The following is a 26,463-nucleotide window of genomic DNA, read 5'->3' on the forward strand; positions in this document are numbered from 1 at the left end:
ACCGTTGCAAAGGAATTCTGCTGATCGGGTGCTCTGAGTTGCCTCCCATCTGAATCCTTATCCTTGTTATTCTGTGGCACAGGTGGCAAATGCATCATTTAAAAATTCCTCCTCTGAGAAAGAAGCTGTTTCTCATCTGACTGTCCTCCCTTCCCCCCCACCAACTGCTCCCCGCTGTACTACGTCCACAGCCTTGCTATGTCCCGATTCCCTAAAGGATGAGACTACACCCCCTGTGGCCCAGGGCTCTATCCTCTTCAGCTTTGAATCCCAGCCCCTAGCTCCCTGTCTAGACCGTGAATAAATGGTTCTGAGTGACTGAATGTACAATTTCTCAGCCTTGCTTGGCTTCCCCGTAAGTTTGTTTTTTTTTTTTTTTTAAACTGGAGGTTTGCAGTTCTGTAAATCCCTTAAAAAAATTTATGCTTTGTGCTTTTAAGTTTCTGCTTATAAAATAAACAGAATAATGATTAAAATGAAACACAGTATATATAGTAATATGAAAACTAAGTGAGGCTACAATTACTCACCAAGGATTTTCACATCTTTAATATTTGAATGCAGTCTGGCTTATAGCAGCACAGACTCGCAAGTGACAGCATAATATTTTAAAATATTTATACTTGCACCTAATAAGCATTTGCTATAGCTTGTTTTGGATAAATTGAAATGAGCCTAAAAACTCTACAAAATATATCCCAAACAAGCCTAAAACCCATCACACTTTGAAGGCTTCTCTTAAATTACCTCCTGTGTTGAGGTGAGGATGGATTCTCCTTCTGAGGATGTGGTCTGTTTTGGTGAGTCCAGGAGACAACTGGGCACACAGACCTCAATCCTCTGGTAGACAGAGAGTCTACACAAAAAGGTCTCTGCCTTCTACTTGCAACCCTGCACACCCTTTTCCCAGAGGAGGTAGTTGGGTGGAGAGTGTTTGGTATTGGGGTGAGTATGAGTGTGAATGTATTTGAGCATGTGTGTGTGTGTGTGACAGAGACAGAGAGAACCCTTCTATATTCAGGAAGCCAGAATCATGACATAGATAGCAGTAACTACCAGGAAAAACATGTAGACAGGAATTTATAGGTAAATGGTTGATTGAGTACTGGGTAGAAAACCTTTCCCCCAAAATTCTGTCTTATCTAGGTACCTGAAATTCTATGTTTTTTAAAAACATCTTTAAAATGCCAATGGACTTAAGGGAGGGGGGATCATAGAAAGGCTTGAGCATCTAGAACATGGGTTCTTAATTGTTTTTGTGCCATAGACGCCCTTGGCAGCCTGGTGAACCCTACAGACCCCTTCTCAGAATGATGTATCTCAATATGTAAAATAAAATCCATTAGATTACAATGGAACCAATTAAATTGAAATGGAGGAATCCATATCTTAAAAAAAATGACATAATAATAAGTGTCTTTGTAAATCATTGCATGAATAAAGTAGTTAATATAACATGGTAATGTGCTATGAACATCTGTGTGATTTTCTGTCTGATGACAAAGTCAGAAGTACTGCTAACATGATGGTGGTTTGTTGCCTATATTGTATTTGAAGGAAATGCTACATTCAGTTAGAAGGTATTGAAATTCAAGAAGCAATTTCAGGGCTTCCCTGGTGGCGCAGTGGTTGAGAGTCCGCCTGCCGATGCAGGGGACACGGGTTCGTGCCCCGGTCCGGGAAGATCCCACATGCCGTGGAGCAGCTAGGCCCGTGAGCCATGGCCGCTGAGCCTGCGCATCCGGAGTCTGTGCTCCGCAACGGGAGAGGCCACAACAGTGAGAGGCCCGCGTACCGCAAAAAAAAAAAAAGAAGCAATTTCATTCTCACTCAACTTCGTGAACTCCCTGAATTTTATTCAGGACTCCTACCAGGGATTTTTCTGATTTAATTGAAGAAATCTTTAAGTAAATGAATGCAGAGGCATGGAGGTGCAGGGGAAGAGAAGTAACATCAGGTGGGGGGGGGGGTGGAAGATGAACTTGACACTTCAACTGGGCTCCTTCTGCTAAGACCATTAATTTGGTTCCCGTGACACTGAACAGACTAAGAGTTGCAGTTACTCAGTAAATGTGACTAAGTCTGAATAGTTTCACCTTCCTTTGGATCTAAGGGGAAAGTATCCCTCATTCATGAATACATTAATGATTAATTAATTAATTAATACATTCATACAGAATCAGGATGTTCCCAGTGACAGGCAGGCCTTGGTGTACAGCCTGCCTGGGAAGTCACCTGGCGATTAGGGAGGTGGGCCTATGGCCTAAGTGGGTTAGGTTATCAGAAGTCACTGTAGACACTTTGACCAGAAAAGAATGAAACATGCTCCTACCTTCTTCAGCAAGATTTCTTTTTAAAAAAATTTTTAAAAATTGAAGTGTGGTTGATTTACAGTGTTGTGTTAATTACTGCTGTACAGCAAAGTGATTCAGTTATACATATGCATACATTCTTTTTTATATATTCTTTTCCATTGTTTATCATAGCATATTGAATATAGTGCTCTGTGCTATATACTAGGACCTTGTTGTTTATTCCTTCAGCAAGATTTCTATGGAAACTGTACAGCTTCCTATAGTCATACTTCTTTCTGTTAGGTTTCGAAGGGGGAAAAGTTTGGCAATAGCATTCGTCATCAGAATTTCACCACCCTTTTACGTAAGTGCTTGCCTTTTCTTTTAAGCATTAAAATGTAATATAGGGCTTCCCTGGTGGCGCAGTGGTTGAGAGTCCACCTGCCGATGCAGGGGACACGGGTTCGTGTCCCGGTCCGGGAAGATCCCACATGCCGCGGAGCGGCTGGGCCCGTGAGCCATGGCCGCTGAGCCTGCGCGTCCAGAGCCTGTGCTCCACAACGGGAGAGGCCACAACAGTGAGACGCCTGCATGCCGCAACAAAAAAAAAGTAATATAAACTATGGATTTGACTTAATTGATCTGGGGCTTGGTGGTTTCGTGTGGGTAGTGAATGAAATAAGGCTATAAGGTTTTCAGATTTTAAGCTTCCCTGGGTAAGAAATTATCTTTTCTTCCTGAAGTGGCCAGAAGGTGGCAATTATTAAACTGATGGCTTTGTGAGGAGTGCTGATGACTGTGCATACTCTGATGCAAGTATTCATTGGATGCCGTCTGAGCTTTAAGTACAGCGGACGTTTTGGTTATCCTCCCACTGGTAACATTTCATGGTTATGGATCTAGGATCTCTCTTAGTTGAAATCTCACAGATTCCTAGTAGAAGCTAGGTCCAGTGTCTTCCTGCGGGCTACGGGTTGGGCCGCAGGCAGGTTAATCTTTGCCACGTGGTCATGAAAGCTAATGGTTCTGTAATGAATGTGCAGCCGAAGTTGAAATCACAGCACAGACGCAGTCCTCCTCATCCTTCATTGGCAGATGAAGTCGTTCTGGAGAGCTGCATTTCCAAGATGGTTCACGGTTGACCACCGTTAGTACCAGGAATCATTTTCAGCACTTTTACATGAAAATCATTCTGAACTCTCTCTGCCTTGCTAACATGTGGGTGATAAGCTGAGGTCATCATTAAGAAAACAAAGGCTTTCGCACAGACCTGCTGCAGTGGAGTGGTTACGGCGCTCTTAACTACCCCCGGCTGCAGAGCTGCTACTCCTCCTGGCATTTAGATCTTATAGCGTCTTTCCTTTTGTCAACTCATTTTCCTCGTGGTTGCCTGCGTGTCTGCTTTAAGGAGTCTCTTCCTTTCTTGTGAATTTTTGAAGGTTCAGAAACCAGATAATATAATTTTTCTATATTTGGTGAGCACAGCCTGTGGGTCATCTGAGTAAATGCATGGATTCGATGACATTTGTTTGGGCTGTTTGGGGTTTTTGTCTTGGTATATTTACACCCTAGGACTTAATTTTTCATGTTGCTGATCTATAACTCACTTCTAAATAGATGATAACCCATCCTCCCATGTCTTCATTTCTCTGTCCAGCTACAAAATATAAAGTCTGATGGATAATTTTAAATATTAAACCAACTGAACGATTTTTTGGATTTCATTGTGTTATTTTTTTCCTTTTCCATTATGGTTTAGTACAGGGTATTGAATGTAGTTCCCTCTGCTATACAGTAGGATCTTGCTATACATATCCATTCTGAATATAATAGTTTGCATCTGCTAATTGCAAACTCCCAATCCATCCTTCCCCCACACCCCCTCCTCCTTGGCAACCATAACCAACCAATTAATTCTTATTTGAAAATATGATAAAACCCATTTAAGATTTTTTTTCCTTAACAATTTTTAAGTATTTTTCGCCTTTAGTTCAGTTTTCTTCTCTGGGTGTGGAAGTAATTCTGCCTAATGAAAAGGTTTAAAGATGCTCTGTAAAATGCTCTCCAAAAGAACTGCCTCTCTGGCAATTAACTCCCATGGGCCTAAAGGAGCTTTCAAACCCCTCACAGTAACGGTTAGCTTTAAAGTATCTGACTCGTTTGTGTGCCGGGTGGGAGCTCAACTCCCTGGAAGACCACTTAAGGCAGCCATGCAGCTCTTGAAAGAAGTTTGGTAAAAGCAAGACACCACGCTGTAAAGAACAAAGCGTTTTAATGTGAACAACGACTGCTTCTGGAAGAGCTGAGCTGCTCTCCTGGAAAGACGTCCTGTGATTCCTGAAACAGCCTGAAGCAGCCGTGGAAGCGCTGCTCTTCGTGCGGTCCAATCACACCTCGATTTCAGTTGTTGCCTGCAGGCTAATCCTGCTAACGTTTGCACAGTGAATAAAGCAAATCACAAGTATTCCTCCATCTTCCAAGATAAGGAAGATCACTATTTGCATTTGTGTGGTGCTTTAAAATGTCCCAGTGATGATATGGTACTGGCACAAAAACAGAAATAGAGATCAATGGAACAGGATAGAAAGCCCAGAGATAAACCCACGCACCTATGGGCAACTAATCTATGACAAGGGAGGCAAGGATATACAATGGAGAAAAGACAGTCTCTTCAATAAGTGGTGCTGGGAAAGCTGGACAGCTACATGTAAAAGAATGAAATTAGAACACTCCCTAACACCGTATACAAAAATAAACTCAAAATGGATTAGAGACCTAAATGTAAGGCCAGACACTATAAAACTCTTAGAGGAACACATAGGAAGAACACTCTTTGACATAAATCACAGCAAGATCTTTTTTGATCCACCTCCTAGAGTAATGGAAATAAAAGCAAAAATAAACAAATGGGACCTAATGAAACTTAAAAGCTTTTGCAAAGCAAAGGAAACTAAAAACAAGATGAAAAGACAACCCTCAGAATGGGAGAAAATATTTGCAAAGGAATCGGCGGACAAAGGATTAATCTCCAAAATATATAAACGGCTCATGCAGCTCAATGTTCAAGAAACCCAATCACAAAATGGACAGAAGACCTAAACAGACATTTCTCCAAAGAAGACATACATATGGCCAAGAAGCACATGAAAAGCTGCTCAACATCACTAGTTATTAGAGAAATGCAAATCAAAACTACAATGAGGTATCACCTCACACCAGTTAGAATGGGCATCATCAGAAAATCTACAAATAGCAAATGCTGGAGAGGGTGTGGAGAAAAGGGAACCCTCCTGCACTGTTGGTGGGAATGTAAATTGATACAGCCACTATGGAGAACAGTATGGAGGTTCCTTAAAAAAACTAAAATTAGAGTTACCATATGATCCAGCAATCCCACTACTGGGCATATACCCAGAGAAAAACATAATTCAAAAAGACACATGCACCCCAATGTTCATTGCAGCACTGTTTACAGTAGCCAGGTCATGGAAGCAACCTAAATGCCCATCGACAGATGAATGGATAAAGAAGATGTGGTACATATATACTGTGGAATATTACTCAGCCATAAAAAGGAATGAAATTGGGTCATTTGTAGAGACGTGGATGGAACTAGAGCCTGTCATGCAGAGTGAAGTAAGTCAGAAAGAGAAAAACAAATATCGTATATTAACGCATATATGTGGAACCTAGAAAAATGGTACAGAGGAACCGGTTTGCAGGGCAGAAGTAGTGACACAGATGTAGAGAACAAACGTATGGACACCAAGAGGGGAAAGCGGGGGATGGTGGTGGTGGTGGTGGGATGAATTGGGAGATTGGGATTGACGTGTATACACTGATGTGGATAAAATTGATGGCTAATAAGAACCTGCTGTGTAGAAAAATAAGTAAAATAAAAAATTCAAAAAAAAAAAGTCTCAGTGATGGTCCAGTTGGAGTTCTTAATTTACCCTGACAATAATCCCAAAGTTGCCACTCTTTTCTGCAGTGCTTCTCTACCACTTAGTGATTTGAGTATATCTCAAATAACTTTGCATTTTAATTATTTGATTCTATGGTTGCCTACCCTGTTAGACTTGAAGTTTCTAAAGGGCTGTGTGCAAGTCTTCCTCATGCCCAGGATCAGTGGCTGTTACCTGTAGGGATCTCACCAATGTTTCCTGACTGAACAAGTGCTGAATCCCTCATCTAACTTTCCTTCCACCTCTGGTCTGGCTAACTACTCACCCTGTGAGATGCCCTTCCTCTAAAGAGCGGGGACGGAGTCCAAGCTCGTCCTGCTCGCCATGCAACAGGCCAGTAAGTCGAGAGACGAGGTGTTAGGGCAAGGCATAGAGACTTTATTCAGAAAGCCAGCAGACCGAGAAGATGGCGGATTAGTGTCCCAGAGAACTATCTTCCCTGAGTTAGAGTTCAGGCTTCTTTTATACTGAAAGCGGAAGGAGTGTGGCTGGTTGTAAACTTCTTGGTGCCTGCCAGACCCCAGAGGGGATGTGATCATCCTTTGTTCTTGCAGCTGCCCAGGTAGGTCTGGTTATAATGTTCCTGTAAACCTCCAACAAGAGGCAGAGCCTTGAGAAAGGGCTACTATGTCTATTTCTGGCTATAGATAGCATTCTTTGATGAGACAAAAGTGCAGAGCCGGCATGAATAAGCACAGGCCACAGAGCACAAGGGTTAGAGCTAAAGGAAGAGATCCAATGTGGAGTCAGGTTTGCGCCATCACTACCACCCACCTGCTCCAGCTGGCTTTAGTGCTCCTTTTCTGTGCCCTAATGACTGCTGGTTGGAGTAACTCTATCACTGCTCACACCTTTGCAATATAATTATTCTCCTGCCCCGCTAGAATTAAGAATGGGGCTTGAGTCTTACTCAACTTTGAATCAGTGGTGCCTACTACAGTGCCTGGCACACAGTAGTTGCTCAATACATGTCTATAAATTTAAGGAGTGGAAGAAGATAAGGTTGGAATTGTAGACTGGTGAGACTTTAAATGCCTTGCTCAGAAATTTGGAAGGTATTGAGGAGGTACTTGTGAAATACCTCAAGTTTGCTCTTTCTTCCTAGGGTGTTAATTATATATATGAAAAAGAGAAAAAATTAAAGAAAAAATATTGCTACCAGTAAGAGATATAAAGTGATTTTAAATATATCCATTGCCATTTTTTAATTTCTGATGCATTCAGGCTGTTAATTCAACAGCTAATCTAGTGCCCACCATATGCCAGAAAATATGCAAGGCTGGGGATATAGAAGTACAAAATTTACTATTTTGCTTTTTGTCAGGTAAAATTCAATTGTCAGTGTAATATAGAATCACTGTTCTTCTACGTCACTTGGGCTGAGAATTATATTGGACACCATCAGCTCCTCAGCCTCTCAGCATCCATTCAGACATAAATTCCTTTGACTGTAACTCAAAATGTCCCTTTTATCTTTCCCTACTTCTGTAGTATCACTGCCCTAGATTGGTCTACTGTCATTCGTCTCCTCTTCCTTATATGTCCCCTGTGTGCCATAAACAGTTATATTATTGTTCACTTATATTCATGTTGCTTTGTAACTCTATCCAGTATGTTTATGTGCCCATGGTCTGTTTCTCCATCTGGATTAAGAGCAGTGCCTTGTATAAGTTATTCACAAAAATGTTGGCTAAATGAGAGGGAAATTAGTCTTGAATAAAAATACCTAAGATAATCAGTACTTTTAACTCTTCTACATTTCTTCCCATTTCATTGCCAGCAGCCATGAATGGATTCTTTGTACGATAATGAATGTTAGGAATGATTCTCGTGGTGACTCTTGGCAGAACAGGTCGGTGGAGGACTCTTTTTGAGGAAGAAGACGGAGTGAACTAAGCACCGTTGATGGACTCTATGACACATCACAACTGTGTCTGACCCCCAGACTCTTTTAGCACTTAGCAGATAGTATTTGTCTTCTCTAGGCTTGTGTAAGCTAAGGAAATTGGACATCTGCTTTGAATAATACGACCTTAAATCATATTTTTAAGTAAAGCCACATGGTTGTTATTATATCATTTTATTACATTAGGAAGCACCCAGAACAAACAATATCCTCTGGGCTTCTGAAGAGATGCAGGGGCTGATCTAATTGTTTGTACGATATTAAATGTCTTATTTAAAATTCGTATTTTCCAGTGAACCTTGGTAGTTTTTAAAGGAATAGATTTTATTCACATCTCTTTATTTTGCATTTGGTCACTAACTCTTGTTTACTTAAGAAAAAATAATAAAACTAATTTTGGCTCCGTACTTTCATCTGAAACATGGTGGGTTTTAATTTTGCTTTTAAATAAGAGAATGGCTCATGTGATTTGAGAATCGACTAATTTTTTTTTTAAGAGTTATAATTCAAAGCTGAAGATGACCCTAATACCTTCTGGTGCATTTTTTGTTCCCCTAATTTTAATTTTCTCCAAAGAGCGTATGCCACAAATATTTTGCTATCTCACTCTGTGACATGCTATGAAATTTGGATTATCTATTGGGCTAAAACATAAGCCCTAGAATCAGACTAACTGGGTTAAAATCCTGGTTTCCTATGTGACCTTGGGGAAGATTTTTAACCCTTCTGAATATGAAATGATACTAGTACTCCCCCCACCCATGTGTTCTTGAGGGAATCAAGTGAAAGAATGGATATAAAGTGCTTAGCAGAGTGAGGGGCACATAGCAAGTACTCAGTAAATATTCAGTAATACCACCAATAGCAATGGCAATAATAATAAACAGAGGAAGCCATGGTGATTGTCTGTGTTTCGAACAGAGAAGGCCAAGAGGCAGCCTCCTGTGGGCTCAACCCCACTTTCACGTTAGCCAACCTGCTCATGTTGACCCTGTGACAGGACCACTCTATGTAAACCACTGGCCATTTTCATTAATAAATAAAAAATGACTATTTTCATGTCTGGAGCGTTGTTTAGTATTTATACCCCGTAAGTCAAAACACTGGAGACTTAGAAATGTATATGCCTTTGGGCGCCCTGACTCGTAGGGCTCTATTCTGTGGAAAAACAGTGTGTTCACATGGATTTTATTGGAATATACATGGTAGCAGCAGCAGGTTGAAAAGGTTGAGCTGGGTCTGTATGTCTGTATTGACCTCAAGAGTTATCCATGTTATATTACTGGTTAAGGGACGAAACAAACTCCAGAGGAAAGTGTCAGGTTATTATTCTTTGAAAAACATAGGAAAAGGCTAAAAAAAAATCATATATGTTTGTATGTATATAAAGAAGGATTTTGAAGGAAATACACTATGACTTTAGTGGGATAGGTTTGTGGATATCTGAGTGAGAAGTGGTTAATTTTCCCTTTGAAATCCTTTATTTTTTGACTTTTTATAATGGTATGTGTTACTTTTATTATTTCAAAAAAGTAAAGGAAGAAGTTAAAGCACAGGGAAAGTAAGAACTAAGTAAGAACTAGTAAGAACTAAGTCTCTATGTAAAAGAAAAAAGTCTGCAGGGATATTTAAAATGTGGTTATGTATTAATTTGCTAATATACAGATTTTTCCCTGGGATTTTCCCAAGTACACAGTTGTCTCTCCTGTAAGCAGAGCAGTTCATCATCAAGTGAGTACATTTTGAAAAGAGCTTAATAAAAATGAATAATTTAAAATGGTTAGAATTTAAGCTATATTCAGTTGACTTAAAAGGGAAAATAAAATATGCTAGAAACAGGAAAAAAAAATCCCACCTCTTTAGAACTCTGTGAAAAATGAGAGAGAGGGGTGTTTGAAAACCTTAGGTCTTAACAGAAATGTAAAAATTTATACTGAATTCTGAAGGACAAAAATAACTAAAAGCTAAATAGTGGAACTCCTATAAAAGTAATTTTCTACCCAACCAAGCTCAGAGATACAATGATAGAATAATATATCTGAACTTGTTTCTAGATCACCTAACTAATAAACTAACTTGATGTACTAGATTGAACTATTTTAATTAAACTACAGTTCCTACTGGTTGGAAATACTGAGAGAGAAAACCAAAAGCTTCTTTCTGAAATTTTTCGTGAATGATAATTGAAATATCTAACAGTGGGTAAATTATTCAACAGGTTATGTTATATCCAAGGATACCATGGGTATAAACAGAACATTTTTGGTAACATGCACCATTCTTGTCGAAAATCTGAATGAGCTTTACATCTTTACTTTTTTTTCATTAATTTTGTTTGCAAAATCTGTTCTCTCTTTCTCTCCTTGTGTATGTATATTATGTGCGTGTATGTGTGATTCACAAACATCATATTGATACGAACTCATTCTTAAGTGATTTTTTAAAAATTAATTTAGATTAAATTAGATTTTCAAATTTATTATCTTATTTTGAATCACGCGTCCAACATGTTCTCAGAAAGACGTATTCATTTTCTGTAATGCATTTTCAATGATGTAACATGATCCAGAATTCAGCCCATTTAGATATTGTTAGCTTAAAAATTGTTTTTATTATATGAAACTAATTATGAAAATGTTCAAAATCCAGATTCAACCAAAAATGGCTAAATTTTGCTCTGTAACACAGTGTCCCCAAAGTTGGTGTCTTCAAGCAGTACCCGTAGCTGTCAATTCTGTGCGTCAGCAGTTTGGGCCAGACTCAGCTGAGTGGCTCTGTGATCTGGGTCGTGCGGGGCTGTCTTGGCTGGGCTCCCCCATGCATCAGTGGTCAGCTGTAGGTCAGGGTCAAGTGGGGCCTGGCTGGGACAGCTCAGCTCTGCTTCCCAGGGTCCCTGTCCTCCAGCAGGTGGCCTGGACCTTTTCACCTGGTAGTGAACAAGTCTTCTTCTCTGGTAGCCTCAGGTTTATTTATCATAATTAGCCTTTATTTCTTTATAGACACCTATTATATGTATATATAGTAGCTAGACTTAAGAGGGTATAATGTCCTTCCTAAAGCGATCTAACTAATGTGCCACATGCTTCATACTGAGAGGCAGCTTGGTATCCTGCTGAAAAGCACAGACTCTGAGACGGTTTGCCTGGGGGTCATATCTCATCTCTACCACTCACTAGCTGAAAGACCTTGGACAAGTTACTTAACCTCTCTACACCCCAGTTTCTCGTCTTCTGTAAGAGTTAAAAGAGTTAATATAAGTAAAGCATTTAGAAGAATGCCTGGTATATTTTATATATATATATTTTGTGTGTGTGTAATATGTTAGCTATTATTACTCATATTAATAGTCAATATATTTACCCATTTATCTGAAAATTCTTAATACTTCGTTTTGTAAACACAACTAACAGCTTTCACAATCACCATTAATTATTGTAGCATTTTTTTCCCTCGCAATAAAAAAATGTACATTTATAACTCAATGGATTTGGTAAAATTTCAACTCAGATTTTTCATTCCGAGTGAAATCTAGAATGATTATGCGTATCTGAAAATTAACATTTGGATCTTGGAAAGAAATCTGAATGGCATACCTGGTTAATATTTCTGACCTTGTTAAGCTGAATAGACAAGGATGATGTAGTCTATATGATCACGTGATCATTGACACTCATGACCACAGGAGGGCCAGAAATTACCTTGAAGTAGGCATTCAGCTATTCCATCTCCCTAAGCTAAAACCAGATACATTTGGATAAAAACTGGGGCCGAGGCCAGACTTTGGCACATGGCTACTCTGTACCAGGCACTCCTCTAAGAAGCGTTCTAAGTGAATCATCTCATTTAGTTCACTGAACACCCTCTTTGAAATGGGCACAATTGTATCCCCACTTCCTAGTTTAGGAGACTGAGGCAGAGTGACGTTAGCTAACTCTCTCAGTGACATCCAATAAGTGGCCGAATTAGGATCCAAATCCAGGCTGTCTGGTGGCAGAGCCCCAGCCCTTTCCACCAAGATCAAGGCGCCCTGTGTCCTACCCCGCACCAGGAGTCCACGTAGCCCTCAGAACCTCTTTCAGAGTAGGCACTCTTCTTATTTCTAGATGAGTCTACTCAGGGTTCTCCCCAGCCTGCTCTAGAAGGGCAAAGAGCATGACTCTATGTCTTTACTATAGGAATGCTGTCAAAATCACTGGGCTTCCTTCCTGATCACGTGCAGGAGCTTCACCAGAACCTCACAGGTGTTTGGGTTTGAAATTTTTACGTATTTAAGAAATTTACTCATGTTTAAAATCATACCCGACATTTGCTCTAACTTAAGTGTCTTGATTTCGTCGTGAGAATGAATATTTTCCCAGGCATCTCTTCGCTAATTGTATTTCTGCTAATATGAATTGCCTCTTCATATCGTTTGCTAATTATTTATCGGTGTCTTAATGCTTTTTCTGATGAATTATCCAACAGATTCCTTCAATTCCAGACTGTTCTGATCACTCGTAAATTTGATATTGTATCATCAGTGTAATGCGGAGACTAGATTCATTTCCTTGACTGACTAACCTTGTTAAATTTTGATAATTCCCCCTTTCTGCCCTCTGATCCCCGCGAATCCCTGCTGGGCTCTGCCTCCTGACCCCAGCCAGGCTAATGAAACATCTCATGTAAAATCTTTTGCTTCCTCTTCAGGAGTATGGGGAGCTCCCAACTGGGGATGTTAACAGAACCCTTGGAGTTTCTTGGAGAACGATTTTTTTTTATGGCAAAGGGTGACTCCTTAAGCTGGAAATGTCAAATATGATGCATTTTTAAAATATTTCAGTTTGGTTTACACTTCATATAGAAGCTTACTGTGTAATGCCTTTTTAAAATCTTTTTTTGTTTGTTTTATTTTGTTTTTTTTGTTTGTAATGTCTTCTAGAAACAAGACATAGTTTAGCTGGTAGACAGACTATCACCAGACACACATGCAAAAAAAAAAAATCTCTAAATTAACAGTAATTTAGGGAAAAAATAAGCAGAAGCTTATATTGTGATGGCTTGTGTCATTTGAGACTTAGAACAAAAATGAACTCTTTTCTAAAGCCGTCAATTGATAAAAAGCCTGGCTTACATGGGAAATTAAGCAGCCTCTTGAGAACATTCTAACCAGGCTACCTGTCACTTCCCCATCCTCGTACCTGGAGCTCGTTTGCTGAGATACAGTCATTAGCGTCGTCAGATAGTTAAAACGTGTTTGTTTTATTCTGTGTTTGTTCTTTACCTGTAAATTATAAAGCACACACCTAGTATTTTCCGGCTAAGTCATTAAAGCAGTTTGTCTAGATGACGCACTAGAATACAAGTGAGTTCACCTTAAAACATCACTTTTCTTATGGAAGGATAGACATTACTTCTCTCAATGGAACCCCCAGGGTTTCTTCTGTTTTCCAGAAACCTCTTCCTTCCTGCTTTGTCTCTCATATGATAACTGTGTCTCAAAACTCTTTTATTTTTTTAAGAGTTTCTGGTTGACGGTTCTAGGTTGATCTGAGAACCCACAGATTTTACAGCCACTTCAGGCTGCAGTTATGTAAATATTGGTGACCTTAATAGATCTGATTTGTTAATCTGTAAATTTTTTTTGTTTCTGTGCTCAATTCAATATATTTCTAATATGATAGACAGCCTAGCTGTGAGGTTCTTGCTGGAAAAATCGGTCCAAGTTTTGTTGTTTGTAGTTCTCAAAAAGCTCAGTACATAATGTATCAGATGAGTCCTGCCATGGCTAAAAATGACTAGTTAAGGCAAATTCATATCTTTTGGTCACCTCAGTATTTCTATGAGTAATAAAGAATAAAAATACCCATTCAGTTATGCTATGAATCACTAAATTAACAATTGCATTATCTTTGAGGCATTTAATTTAAATGTCCTGAAGCAAGTGTTTTATACACATTTTAGGTGTGAGCTGTGCTTATTATTTTTTAAATTATTTTTTTATTGACGTACAGTTGATTTATAATGTCTCAGGTATACAGCAAAGTGATTCAGTTATACATATATATATATATATATATGTATTCTTTTTAAGATTCTTTTCTATTGTAGGTTATTAAAAGATGTTGAATGTAGTTCCCCGTGCTATCCAGTAGGTCCTTATTGATTATCTATTTTATATATAGGAGTGTGTATCTGTTGATCCTAATGTGTCCCTCTCCCCCTTTCCCCTTTGGTAACCATAAGTTTGTTTTCTATGTCTGTGAGTCTGTTTCTGTTTTGTAAATAAGTTCATTTGTATCACTTTTTTTTAGATTCCACATATAAGTGATATCATGTGATATTTGTCGTTCTCTGTCTGATTTACTTCACTCGGTATGATCATCTCTAGGTCCATCCCTATTGCTGCAAATGGCATTATTCTATTCTTTTTTATGGTTGAGTAATATTCCATTATATATATTGATATATACCACATCTTCTTTATCCATTCATCTGTCTATGTACGTTTAGGTTGCTTCCATGTCCGGGCTATTGTAAATAGTTGAACTATGCTTATTATTAATTTTATAGCACCTAGATTGATGCGGAATTCCCTTGGAGAGCACAGAGTGCCTTTTACTAGCCAGTATGACATACAAGAAGGCCAGGCCACATGAGTCCCCAGCTTCCATCCTGCTGAGAGCACATACTGGACTCTTCAGGAGGGAAGAGATCATGCAGTTGGAGAGTATAGCTTGAGCTTCCCTGTGGGATGGTGTTGCTTCTTTGCCATCTTACTGTATTTTCACCAGAGTTTTAGGAACATGGCAAAAATCATTGCAACTAACAGATGTTCTTCTAGCTCAGTAATTATTGAGAATCCACAAGGAAGGCAAGAAGAGAGAGGGGAAAAATAGAAAAGGACAGAGGACCTCTGGATGAAGAGAGAATTTTTTTATTAAAAGTTTTCTTCTCGGGCTTCCCTGGTGGCACAGTGGTTGAGAGTTCGCCTGCCGATGCAGGGGACACGGGTTCGTGCCCTGGTCCGGGAAGATCCCACATGCCGCGGAGCGGCTGGGCCCGTGAGCCATGGCCGCTGAGCCTGTGCGTCTGGAGCCTGTGCTCTGCAACGGGAGAGGCCACAACAGTGAGAGGCCCGCGTACCGCAAAAAAAAAAAAAAAAGTTTTCTTCTCTAGTGGTTGCAAAATAACGTATTTCACATTTGTGCTCGGGTGACATTTTCGAAAGGGGCACAGAAAAGGCCCTTCAAAAAAGGAAGGATGCTTGATGCCTGGTCTGTAGAACAGGAGTGTGGCCGTGGAGAAGGTTTCAGCGGGCTGATATGGGCGCTAATAAGTGCTTTTAAAGTGCTGGCGGCACCTCCCCGCAGAGGTTTTGTTCCCTTGGAGCTTTGTTCCCGAGTTCATTTATTTCTCCACAGTCTTCATCTTCCCCATTTCACAAGGTTTCTCATCAGAAAAGACATTGTCTTCAGGACCATTGTTATACTGGCTGAGGGAGCAGGAGAAGGGATATAGTATTTTAGTATTTTGATATTTGAGGGATACGATCAAATTTAAAATTACAAATTAAAAAGAAGAAGCTTTCCCACTGAGGAGGCAGAGCACAGGTTAGATCTTCTTGATTTGGGGGTACTGGGGGGCCCTAAAGTACAGCCTTAAAGCAGTCTTGGGCTATGAAATCAGTTGTGGGTCATATCCAACGTTCATTGACTTATTTATGTTGCGAGATGAAATAGGGTAGAACAGGAAAAGGGGGTATAATGCACAGACACACATGGTAAGAAACATAGTGATGCATTTTCTTCATGAGAGTTTTGTCTGAATATGTGTGTGTTTGTGTGCACGCACAGCATCACACACGTATGCTGCCTTGCGGCATGCTATCTGTTTGATACAATGAGTTATGGTGAAAATGTTTGAGAAATATTGCTTTTGGGGCATTGCCTCCGGAGCTTGAATGTAAAAAATTCAAAGTCACCCCAGCTCTATCACATGGTGTCAGTGGGCCACTTTGTTGAGTTAAGGACTTCTTTGCGTTTCTTCCAGTCTTTACTATTGGGAGAATTTAGTGAATTGGCCTGAGCACTAACTGCACGTCTTACTTCCCTGCATTCTCTATTCCTTAAGAACAGCGCAGGTATATGGTGACTCTGTGTGCCTTGCCCACCAGCTCTCTTCTTTTCTCCTTGCCTTGAAACCGGTTCTTTTTCAGTTCCATTCACCGTAGTTGAGTCCGTCTCTTCTCTGTGTGTCCACTTGCGTCCCACTCTTCCTTTTCATTTTCTTGTACCACTTTCTGTCATAGCCAAAGGGCTTGACTGATGACCGTTATGTCTGGCTTAAGAAACCAGAGAATTTTTTTCCATTCCCTTCTTTCAGTTTTTCTGTCTCCGTCTTCTTCCACTGCCTAGAAAACATGCCTCTTGGGCACCCGGGGTGCTAAGCCATTGTCACTTTAAGTGCATGCCACTCAATGGGCTTTGCAGGTCAGAGCTGGTCCCCACATTGTTCCTGGTCCAGGACCACTATAGAAATTGAGGGCAAGTCTTTAGAAATTTTTATAGGAATTTAACAGAGTAATTTTCTGTTTATTTAAGCTAACAAATTTGGGCTTGCATTTTGCATGTCTTTTTATTTCCTTTTTTCTAAAAATCCACGTTCATTGTATTTTACATAAACTCGATCTGAGCTGCAGCAGAAAATTACAAAACTGGTCCTTCATCATCAGTGGTTTCAGAGGCACTGCTCTAGATAACTGAATTGTTACAACTGGCGTATCTAAGGAGTCAGAGGGAGAATGAATGGCCCCGTAACCCAGATTCTGGATATATGCTAGCAAAGATGGAACTTGTAAGCTACTTATGTAGCTTTTGGATCGTAAGTCCACCGATTTGAAGGCCTGGCGGTAGAGGGGAAAATGAAGACAAAACAGCCAAAGGGAGAGAAGAGCCAATGATCTGTGTGCTTTTACTGAAACTAAGAGGCTTAAATAGTGAAAGTTGTAATGGCTTTAAACTTCATAAGATGCTGCTTCTCTGTCAGCAAAGGTATTGAATAACACACACAATTCTCTCTTCCTGCTGCATCTGTTGTGTGCACAAAGCTTCTCAAATGCTGGAGGAGAATTCTTGCAGTTTCCTCAGCCTTTAAAAATCTGGAGGCTCTAACACCAATGCAAATTTTAATGATGGGGTAGAAGGAATAGCTAATTATATGTCGTTATTGCCACCATCTCATCAAATGCATTTGCCAATGGATACGATTAAGCTCAATTTAATTCACCCAAAGATTCAAGAATATGAACGTCACATGTTCTCATAACAGAGTTCTCCTTTTCAGAAAAAACAAAATAAAGATTCTTAAAGACCTTGCAAGTCTGCCTGTAGAGACGGCCCCTTTTGAAGCCAGCTCCATTCCGTGGAGATCTTTCCATTTACCTGCAATGTTATATTCTCTCCGCTTCTGTACTAGGTGACTTAAGGGTGTTTGTTATCTGAACAGAAACAGAATTTCAATGTTAATTTGAAATCTGATTTCTTTTATTTATTTGCCCAATTGGAGTATTTTTTGTAGGGAAAAAAACTGAGATAAGGATGTATCAAAAAGGGGGACCCAATTACTCTTTGGAAATGTATTTCCTCACAGTACAAACATTGAACTAGAAGGTGAAAATTAAGCATTCAGCCATATAGGGACATTTAAGAAAGCAGACGTAATAGTCTAGAATTGAATAGAAATGCTTTTAATTCTTTAAACGTCAGCTATGATGTTGACTTTCCTTCCATAGTAGGTAGGTGATAAATTCAAACAATTAAAAGGCATCTCATCTGCTATCCCTTTAGACACAACTGGGAATTTACCCCAGGATTCCAAGTCGCTAGACGATGCTAAACATAAATGTTCCCACTTTCTTCTGTACATTCAGCATAGGACAGTAGTGCAGCACTGCCAGGAAGTACGAGTGCCGGCTGAAATATCATCTTCTGTACTTCAAACCATGTGATAAGTCCTCGTGACCACACACAGAAGTGAAGATCTCCTTCCCAAAGCTTAAATATAGGGGCAAGATGGATCGAGTTGAAGGTTTTGTAAAACTTCAGTACTAATGTTCCTCTCCCATAAAGAAAGGGAACTTAAACATTACCATTTTAGGTGAAAAAGGATAGGACCAGGAGGGTTGTGGACAGGCAGGCAGAAATAAATATACAGAGCTAAATGCTGAAGAATTACAGATAATTTAGAGAAGCAGGCATTAGGAGGTATGAAGCAACATAGTAATCGTAATGATAATCACCAGTAATTTTTGAGCCTGTGCTATATGGCAAACACTGTTCTAAATGCCTGTATATGCATTAATCGTTCACTGTGAAGCTACACAGAAATACCAGCTGAGCGACGCTTCTCAGGGGACTATACCCCAGGGAACAGGTACTCAGTAAAGAGAGACTTTTTCTCTAAAATATAGTGTGCATTAAAGAAAGACAAATACTGTTGATGTCACTTATATGTGGAATCTAAAAAATACAACAGACTAGTGAATATAACAAAAAAGAAGCAAGACTCACAGATACAGAAAATAAACTGGTGATTACCGGGGGGAGGGGGAAAGGGGGAAGTGAAAGGAGGGGACGGAATTAAGAGATATAAACTATAAGGTATAAAATAAGCTACAAGGATATATTGTACAACACAGGGAATAGAGCCAGTATTTTACAATAACTATAAATGGAGTATAACCTTTAGAAGTTGTGAATCACTCTATTGTACACCTGTAACTTATATAATATTGTACAGCAGCTGTACCTCAGTAAAAAGAATACTGTGTGTTGACGAGCTGCTCATTGGTTTCTGGACTGTTTAGAAGCAGGACCTTTGCCTGTGACCGAGGGGACAGTCTAGATGGAGCTGCTTCCAGAGGGCAGAACCAGTGAGGTAGGAGGACGGTTCAGGTAGAGTAGGTGTTTCGACCAGCTCCACACACCTGTCCTTGGAAACCCTTTGACTGTTGCACAAAACCATGCACCGAAAATGCTAGATCTTGTAAGAAAACTGGAGCTGACTATTCAAAATCTACACAGCTTTGTAGCCAGAGAACCAGTGAAACAGTCACAGCCCTAATAAAAATCCTGGCCTCATTAACTTCCGCCTGGCACTTAGAATCCCTGTGAGTCCATCCTTAGCCCTGTGCTTGAGGGCTTTCACATCCTCCTTCTCACCAGAGGGGGCCTCGGAGTCAGTCATTCCCTTCTGATAGAGACCACTCTCTGCCAGCTGAAATATACGATCTGGGTTCATCGTCTCCATCAGTCAGGGTGCTTTCCTCTCTAAACTCAGGGGAGCAGAAGCTTCACAGCTTCTTCATCTGGTCTTGCAGTTTCCCAGACAGCCTCACAGAGCGGGAAGAGGAATGGCTCTGTAGAGCCACTAAACTTCTTGCCACTTTTGACCCTAAGCGAAGGCCCTTCTGCAGGAGTTTCACCTTTGTCGAAAGGCCATCACGTAGCCCTTTATTGGAGAGAAAATTTGCCTTGATTGCTCTACAACATTAATGTCCTGCAAAAAATTGCATGTGGTCTGAAGGGGCTCTAGTGTTATATGGATGTCACTCCCCTATTTGCTAATCCTGTTAGCTAATCTGCATTGCAGCAACATGCCTTGTAATGGGATAGACTGCATTCTTGTTCAAAAGGGGGGAAAAAAGGAGAAAGTATAAAAATCAGGACCATTTGAGTGTTTGCAACTTAAAATACCTGAGTTTCACCTTGACCTCAAGATAAAAATTAGTATTTTGTCCTAGAATGAAGCTTAATGAGTAAATATTGAAGGATAGGCTGTGTAGTTGGGGAAAATAGTATTTTAGGGAAACCCAGTGATTTCCCAAACAACTATGGTAGGATGTTACCTGGTTTATACCACCGTGTGAAAAGAGACTCTTCATCCAGTCATCCAAACTAGACTTTCCAGGATGCAGGAAACCTACTTTTGCTCTCCTATGCATATTGCCATATTTACCATCTCTGGTCACCCAAGTTTAAGTGATGGAAACACTCCAAGAAGTAATATTCTCGGCAGGGTGACAATACTAAAGCTTTTGGTGATTCAGAGTTGGCTTCAAGGCCGACTCATGCCTTAGCCCCATCAGGGAATATTCTACATTGCAACTATGTTGCAGATGCCAGAGCCCCAAATGATTGAATTTCGAATAAATACGCTTATATTTTACTAAGAGCGACAAAGTACGATTTTTAACTCATAAACACCAACTGCCCTCTTTCAATTTATGATGGGGTTGGTCGACCCTGTGTATTTTGAAGAGCTTTTTTTTTCACATTTTGTAGAGCATAGCTAGCCCAAATCACTGCAGTGGTATTCTCTTGTCACAAAATCCCTCTCTGTTCCCAACTCTTTCTTAAATCACATTTGCAGTTCTTCTCTATTACTGAAATATATGTTCCGCAATAACCCTTCCCTTGTGGCTTGACTTTCATATTTCCAGGTGCGTAACATTCATCTCTTGAAAAATTGCTGTATTTTCAGATAGCTCCCATAATTTTCCTTCACTGTCATGAAAGGGTTTGTTTTCTCCATATGTGCTCAAATGGCGCAAGAAGAAATGTGGAGTTATTGGAGGGTAGCAGGATGAGTAATGGGCTGGAAACCCAGAGGCCCCAAGTTCTGATTTTGCCACTGACTCATCCTAAAGCCTGGCTAAGATGCGTCCTCATCTCTCTGTGACTCAGTTCCTATTTTTCTTACATGGCATTAACGCTAGCTCATCTCATGAAGGGGCCCTGAGAGGTAATAACCAGAAGCAAACATTTTGTAATATTGATCCTTTAACAATAGTCTATTAATTTATAAAGGATATATCTACATTCCTGGTTTTTATTTAGTCCTCCTGATAATTCCCTGGGAAAAGTAGTCTTCTCATTTTGCTGTTTAGGAAATCACAGCTTGTGGATGAGAGAAAATTTCCACACTTTTTCTGAGCTTGTGTATGTATCTTTATAGATACGTGTGGGTGTTTACTAACATATATATACCCGCAAACGTGCATACACACACCTCCTTGAAAATTATGGTTCAATGAGGGACGTTTTTAAAGGAATACTCAACTGAGGGTAATAGTCCCTTCATGCCGTAGAAACCATGAGTCCAACCACCCTGAGTAGTGTTTTTTTTTATCTTTATTTTCCAAATTTAGTTGTACTTCCCCCTCAGAATTTCCATACATGTTTTCCTCTCTGCTAAAGAAGGCTTGTGATGACCTGTTTTCCCGTTCATCTTAGAACATTTTGATTTACCTTTCTTTGTGTGATATATAAAATTCATGTATTTATTTTAGTTGCTATTTCTGGTGATCTTAGGCATGGAGAAAGTCCAAGTGACCTTTCCCAAGGTCAGGGTATCTGGGAAGCTTGAATCCATCTGGAAACTCTTCAGCACTCACAGGTGGGTTAGTGCCCTGGATGAAAAGTTGAAAACAAGGAGCTCACAGAGACTTCTGTGAACGACTGTCCCCCATGGGCACAGCCATTGATCGGTAAACTCCATCATCCCCCCATTATGAGAACACCCCTAGTTAAGGAGAAGCCAGTTGTGACAGTAGTTGGGGGGATGGGTGCTGAGCTGCAAGAAAATCATGTTATATTGATGACAAGGAGTATCATCAGGCCAATTTTCTAAGATTCCACAAACCAGAGCAATCTGTTCCCTTTCTCTAGATTATATGAGAATCTCAGAGTGTCTGTGATTACTCAGTGGTGGCGCCATTGTAGAACAGTGTTGTTTAGGGATGATGGAAAAGTTCAGTATCTGTGCAGCCCAGTATGGTAGCAACTGGCCCCATGTGGCTATTGAGCGCTTGAAATATGGTTCCTGGGGCTGAGGACCTACACTTTCAATATTACAGAACTTTTTTTTTTTTTGTCCAAGTGCTGAATTTTTTTTAATTCATCTCTTTTTTTTTATTGAAGCCTAGTTGATTTACAGTGTTGTGTTAATTTCTGCTATACAGCAAAGCGGCTCAGTTATCCATATGTATACTCTTTTTCATATTCTTTTCCATGATGGTTTATCCCAGGATTTTGAATATAGTTCCCTGTGCTATACAGTAGGACTTTGTTGTTATCCATTCCATATGTAATAATTTTCATCTACCAACCCCAAGTTCCCAGTCCAATCCTCCTCCATATGCTCCAGCAATTCCACTCCTGGGCATATATCCAGACAAAACTACAATTCAAAAAATACATGCACCCCTATGTTCATAGTAGCACTATTCACAATAGCCAAGACATGGAAACAACCTAAATGTCCATTGACAGATGAATAAAGAAGATGTGATGTATATATAATAATATATTTTATATATATACACACACACACACAACACACACACACACACACACACACACACACTCACACAATGGAATATTACTCAGCCATAAAAAAGAACAAAATAATGGCATTTGAAGCTACATGGATGGACCTAGAGATTATCATACTAAGTGAAGTAAGTCAGAAAGACAAAGACAAATACCATGTGATATCACTTATATGTGGAATCTAAAATATGACTCAATATTATAGAATTTTAATTAATTAAAAAAAAAAACTCCATGTGGCTAGTGACCACCAGATCGACCAGTGCAGATCTGCAAACCATGCATATACCTATTATTTAGGAAACTAATTGCAGTGACATCAAGGGAATTTGCCATCCCCACTGACCTTGAGAGCACTTTGGGGATGAAAAGGTGTGAAAGAGGTGGGACTTTCAAAGCCAAGGTCAGATGTGTGGAACTGCAGTGTCGACCCATGGAAATGATGGTGACTTTTCAGGTACGAGCAGGAAGTAGTGTTTCCGGTTGTGACCGTCCTTTGATTTTCTTTTCGCAGGCTCCTTCATGTTGGTGAACACGTCTGGGAGATCTGAGGGACAGAGAGCCCACCTCCTCTTACCTCAGCTCAAAGAAAATGACACCCACTGCATTGATTTTCACTACTTTGTATCCAGCAAGAGTAATTCTGCTCCCGGGTTACTCAATGTCTACGTGAAGGTCAATAACGGACCTTTGGGGAACCCTATTTGGAATATATCTGGAGACCCAAACCGTACATGGAACAGGGCAGAGCTGGCCATCAGTACTTTCTGGCCTAACTTTTATCAGGTATGCCCTTTATTTTTCATTTTCTGTTTTGATGCATCCTCTAACTTCTGAAAATATAAATCAGTTTTATATTAGTCTAATCAGACTGTATTAGAAGTGTTGGTATTTTTAGACCAAGGTGAGGAAAGCTTATGCTCGTGGATAGGGAGTGTATTAAGGCTTTGTTTTTACATTACTTAGAGAAATGAGTAAAATGCACCATTCAGACTTGTTTATTTATATATCTATTTAAGAAAATAAAAGCAGCCACCTGCAGCAGGCCAGGAATTGCCGTCTGCAAGGATGTTTTACTTTCTATGTTAAGTAGCCACATCTGACCCAGGGAGACAGAGCACTTGATGGTAGAAGTAAAGGTCTCTTCTTCCATGAGTGGATCTCAGGAATCATGGGTCATTAGGAAGTGAGCCGTAGTGGAGGTCAGCTGGTAAGATGCAGGGCCCTGCTCCCACCCCATCAGCAATGGGAAGAAAATGGCATGTAGACCGAGTCCTTGTCATGGAGGAGCTGCTCTGTGGGATGTACTGTTGGGACCACATTGCCCACCTGGAGTGGGCACTTAAAGGAAATGAAGGGTGCAGGCCAGAAGCAATTAGAAAGTGGTACCAAGGAGGTCCCGCTGGTCTCTCCGTCCTCTCGGAGAGGGCCTGTGCCCCAAGAGCATCCCGACTTGGTGTCAAAGGTGGGAAATTAGTGACGGTGGCGTTCTGTGTGCTTTCTCCTTTTGTCCACAGCCTCTTTGAAAATAACTTCACATTAAGAACTCAATTAATTTCCGACTAAGAGGGTGCATTAAAGAATTGCAGTATTTTGATTTTCTCTTTCTTAATTCCTTTGGCTCCCTCGGAAGCCAATGGGAACATGTGTCCAAGATCATCTCTCATGGTTAATTGAGGTGCTTGGCTAGACCCAGGGAGGAGAGACTGAGTCTTCTCAAGGGCCGCTTGTCATCTGAGCGGCATGATCGGCGCCCAGGAACCCACTCTGCAGGCTTGGTGTTTATTAGGGAAGATTTATCAATCCCAGTTCCTCTATCCCTGGGTTTGATCATGGTAATAAATGGGCTGTAAATTCTGTGCTGGTTTTTTTTTTTTTTTACATCTTTATTGGGGTATAATTGCTTTACAATGGTGTGTTAGTTTCTGCTTTATAACAAAGTGAATCAGTTATACATATACATATGTCCCCATATCTCTTCCCTCTTGCGTCTCCCTCCCTCCCACCCTCCCTATCCCACCCCTCCAGGTGGTCACAAAGCACTGAGCTGATATCCCTGTGCCATGCGGCTGCTTCCCACTAGCTATCTATTTTACGTTTGGTAGTGTATATATGTCCATGCCACTCTCTCACTTTGTCACAGCTCACCCTTCCCCCTCCCCATATCCTCAAGTCCATTTTCTAGTAGTTCTGTCTTTATTCCTGCCTTACCCCTAGGTTCTTCATGACATTTTGTTTTCTTAGATTCCATATATATGTGTTAGCATACGGTATTTGTCTTTCTCTTTCTGACTTACTTCACTCTGTATGAAAGACTCTAGGTCCATCCACCTCACTACAAATAACTCAATTTCATTTCTTTTTATGGCTGAGTAATATTCCATTGTATATATGTGCCACATCTTCTTTATCCATTCATCCGATGATGGGCACTTAGGTTGTTTCCATCTCCGGGCTATTGTAAATAGAGCTGCAATGAACATTTTGGTACATGACTCTTTTTGAATTATGGTTTTCTCAGGGTATATGCCCAGTAGTGGGATTGCTGGGTCATATGGTAGTTCTATTTGTAGTTTTTTAAGGAACCTCCATACTGTTCTCCATAGTGGCTGTACCAATTCACATTCCCACCAGCAGTGCAAGAGTGTTCCCTTTTCGGGCTCCCCTGGTGGCGCAGTGGTTGAGTGTCTGCTTGCCGATGCAGGGGACATGGGTTCGTGCCCCAGTCTGGGAAGATACCACATGCCGCGGAGCGGCTGGGCCCATGGGCCATGTCCGCCGAGCCTGCGCGTCCAGAGCCTGTGCTCCTCAACGGGAGAGGCCACAACAGTGAGAGGCCCGCATACCGCAAAATTAAATAAATAAATAAAATAAAATTAACCAAGAGTGTTCCCTTTTCTCCACACCCTCTCCAACATTTATTGTTTCTAGATTTTTTGATGATGGCCATTCTGACTGGTGTGAGATGATATTTCATTGTAGTTTTGATTTGCATTTCTCTAATGATTAATGATGTTGAGGATTCTTTCATGTGTTTGCTGACAGTCTGTCTATCTTCTTTGGAGAAATGTCTATTTAGGTCTTCTGCCCATTTTGGGATTGGGTTGTTTGTTTTTTTGTTATTGAGCTGCATGAGCTGCTTATAAATTTTGGAGATTAATCCTTTGTCAGTTGCTTCATTTGCAAATATTTTCTCCCATTCTGAGAGTTGTCTTTTGGTCTTGTTTATGGTTTCCTTTGCTGTGCAAAAGCTTTGAAGTTTCATTAGGTCCCATTTGTTTATTTTTGTTTTTATTTCCATTTCTCTAGGAGGTGGGTCAAAAAGAATCTTGCTGTGATTTGTATCATAGAGTGTTCTGCCTTTGTTTTCCTCTAAGAGTTTGATAGTTTCTGGCCTTACATTTAGGTCATTAATCCATTTTGAGTTTCTTTTTTTTTTTTCTTGGCACGCGGGCCTCCCACCACTGTGGCCTCTCCCGCTGCGGAGCACAGGCTCCAGACGTGCAGGCTCAGCAGCCATGGCCCACGGGCCCAGCCGCTGCACGGCACGTGGCATCCTCCCAGACCAGGGCACGAAATCGTGTCCCCTGCATTGGCAGGCGGACTCCCAACCACTGCGCCACCACGGAAGCCCTTGAGCTTATTTTTGTGTATGGTGTTAGGGAGTGTTCTAATCTCATACTTTTACATGTACCTGTCCAGTTTTCCCAGCACCACTTATTGAAGAGGCTGTCCTTTCTCCACTGTGCTTGTTTTATCTTTGTGCCCTCGTACCTGCAACAATTTCTGGTATTTAAATGTCTCTTGAATGGAAATTAAGGGGTAGTAAAAGCTGTGTTAGCACACGTGTAAATTGTTAAAATCCTTTTAGAGTGCACTTGGGCAATACATTTTAAAAGTGTTAAATATTTAAATAAGTCTAATTTTAG

At 40.4% G+C, this 26,463-nt stretch overlaps 1 protein-coding gene across 7 annotated transcripts in view; it reads left to right on the forward strand.

Annotated features, from left to right (window-relative positions):
• Nucleotides 1–26,463, forward strand: part of PTPRM (protein tyrosine phosphatase receptor type M) — a 754,490-nt gene that overhangs the window by 245,114 nt on the left and 482,913 nt on the right. For all 7 annotated transcript variants that reach the window (XM_067699674.1, XM_067699676.1, XM_067699675.1 and 4 more), the window contains exon 3: nucleotides 23,049–23,320. In XM_067699674.1, the coding sequence (XP_067555775.1) occupies nucleotides 23,049–23,320 (272 nt within the window). The remainder of the gene's footprint in view (nucleotides 1–23,048; nucleotides 23,321–26,463) is intronic.

Source organism: Pseudorca crassidens, chromosome 12 (assembly GCF_039906515.1).
Source record: "Pseudorca crassidens isolate mPseCra1 chromosome 12, mPseCra1.hap1, whole genome shotgun sequence".
Taxonomy (NCBI): Eukaryota; Metazoa; Chordata; class Mammalia; order Artiodactyla; family Delphinidae; genus Pseudorca; species Pseudorca crassidens.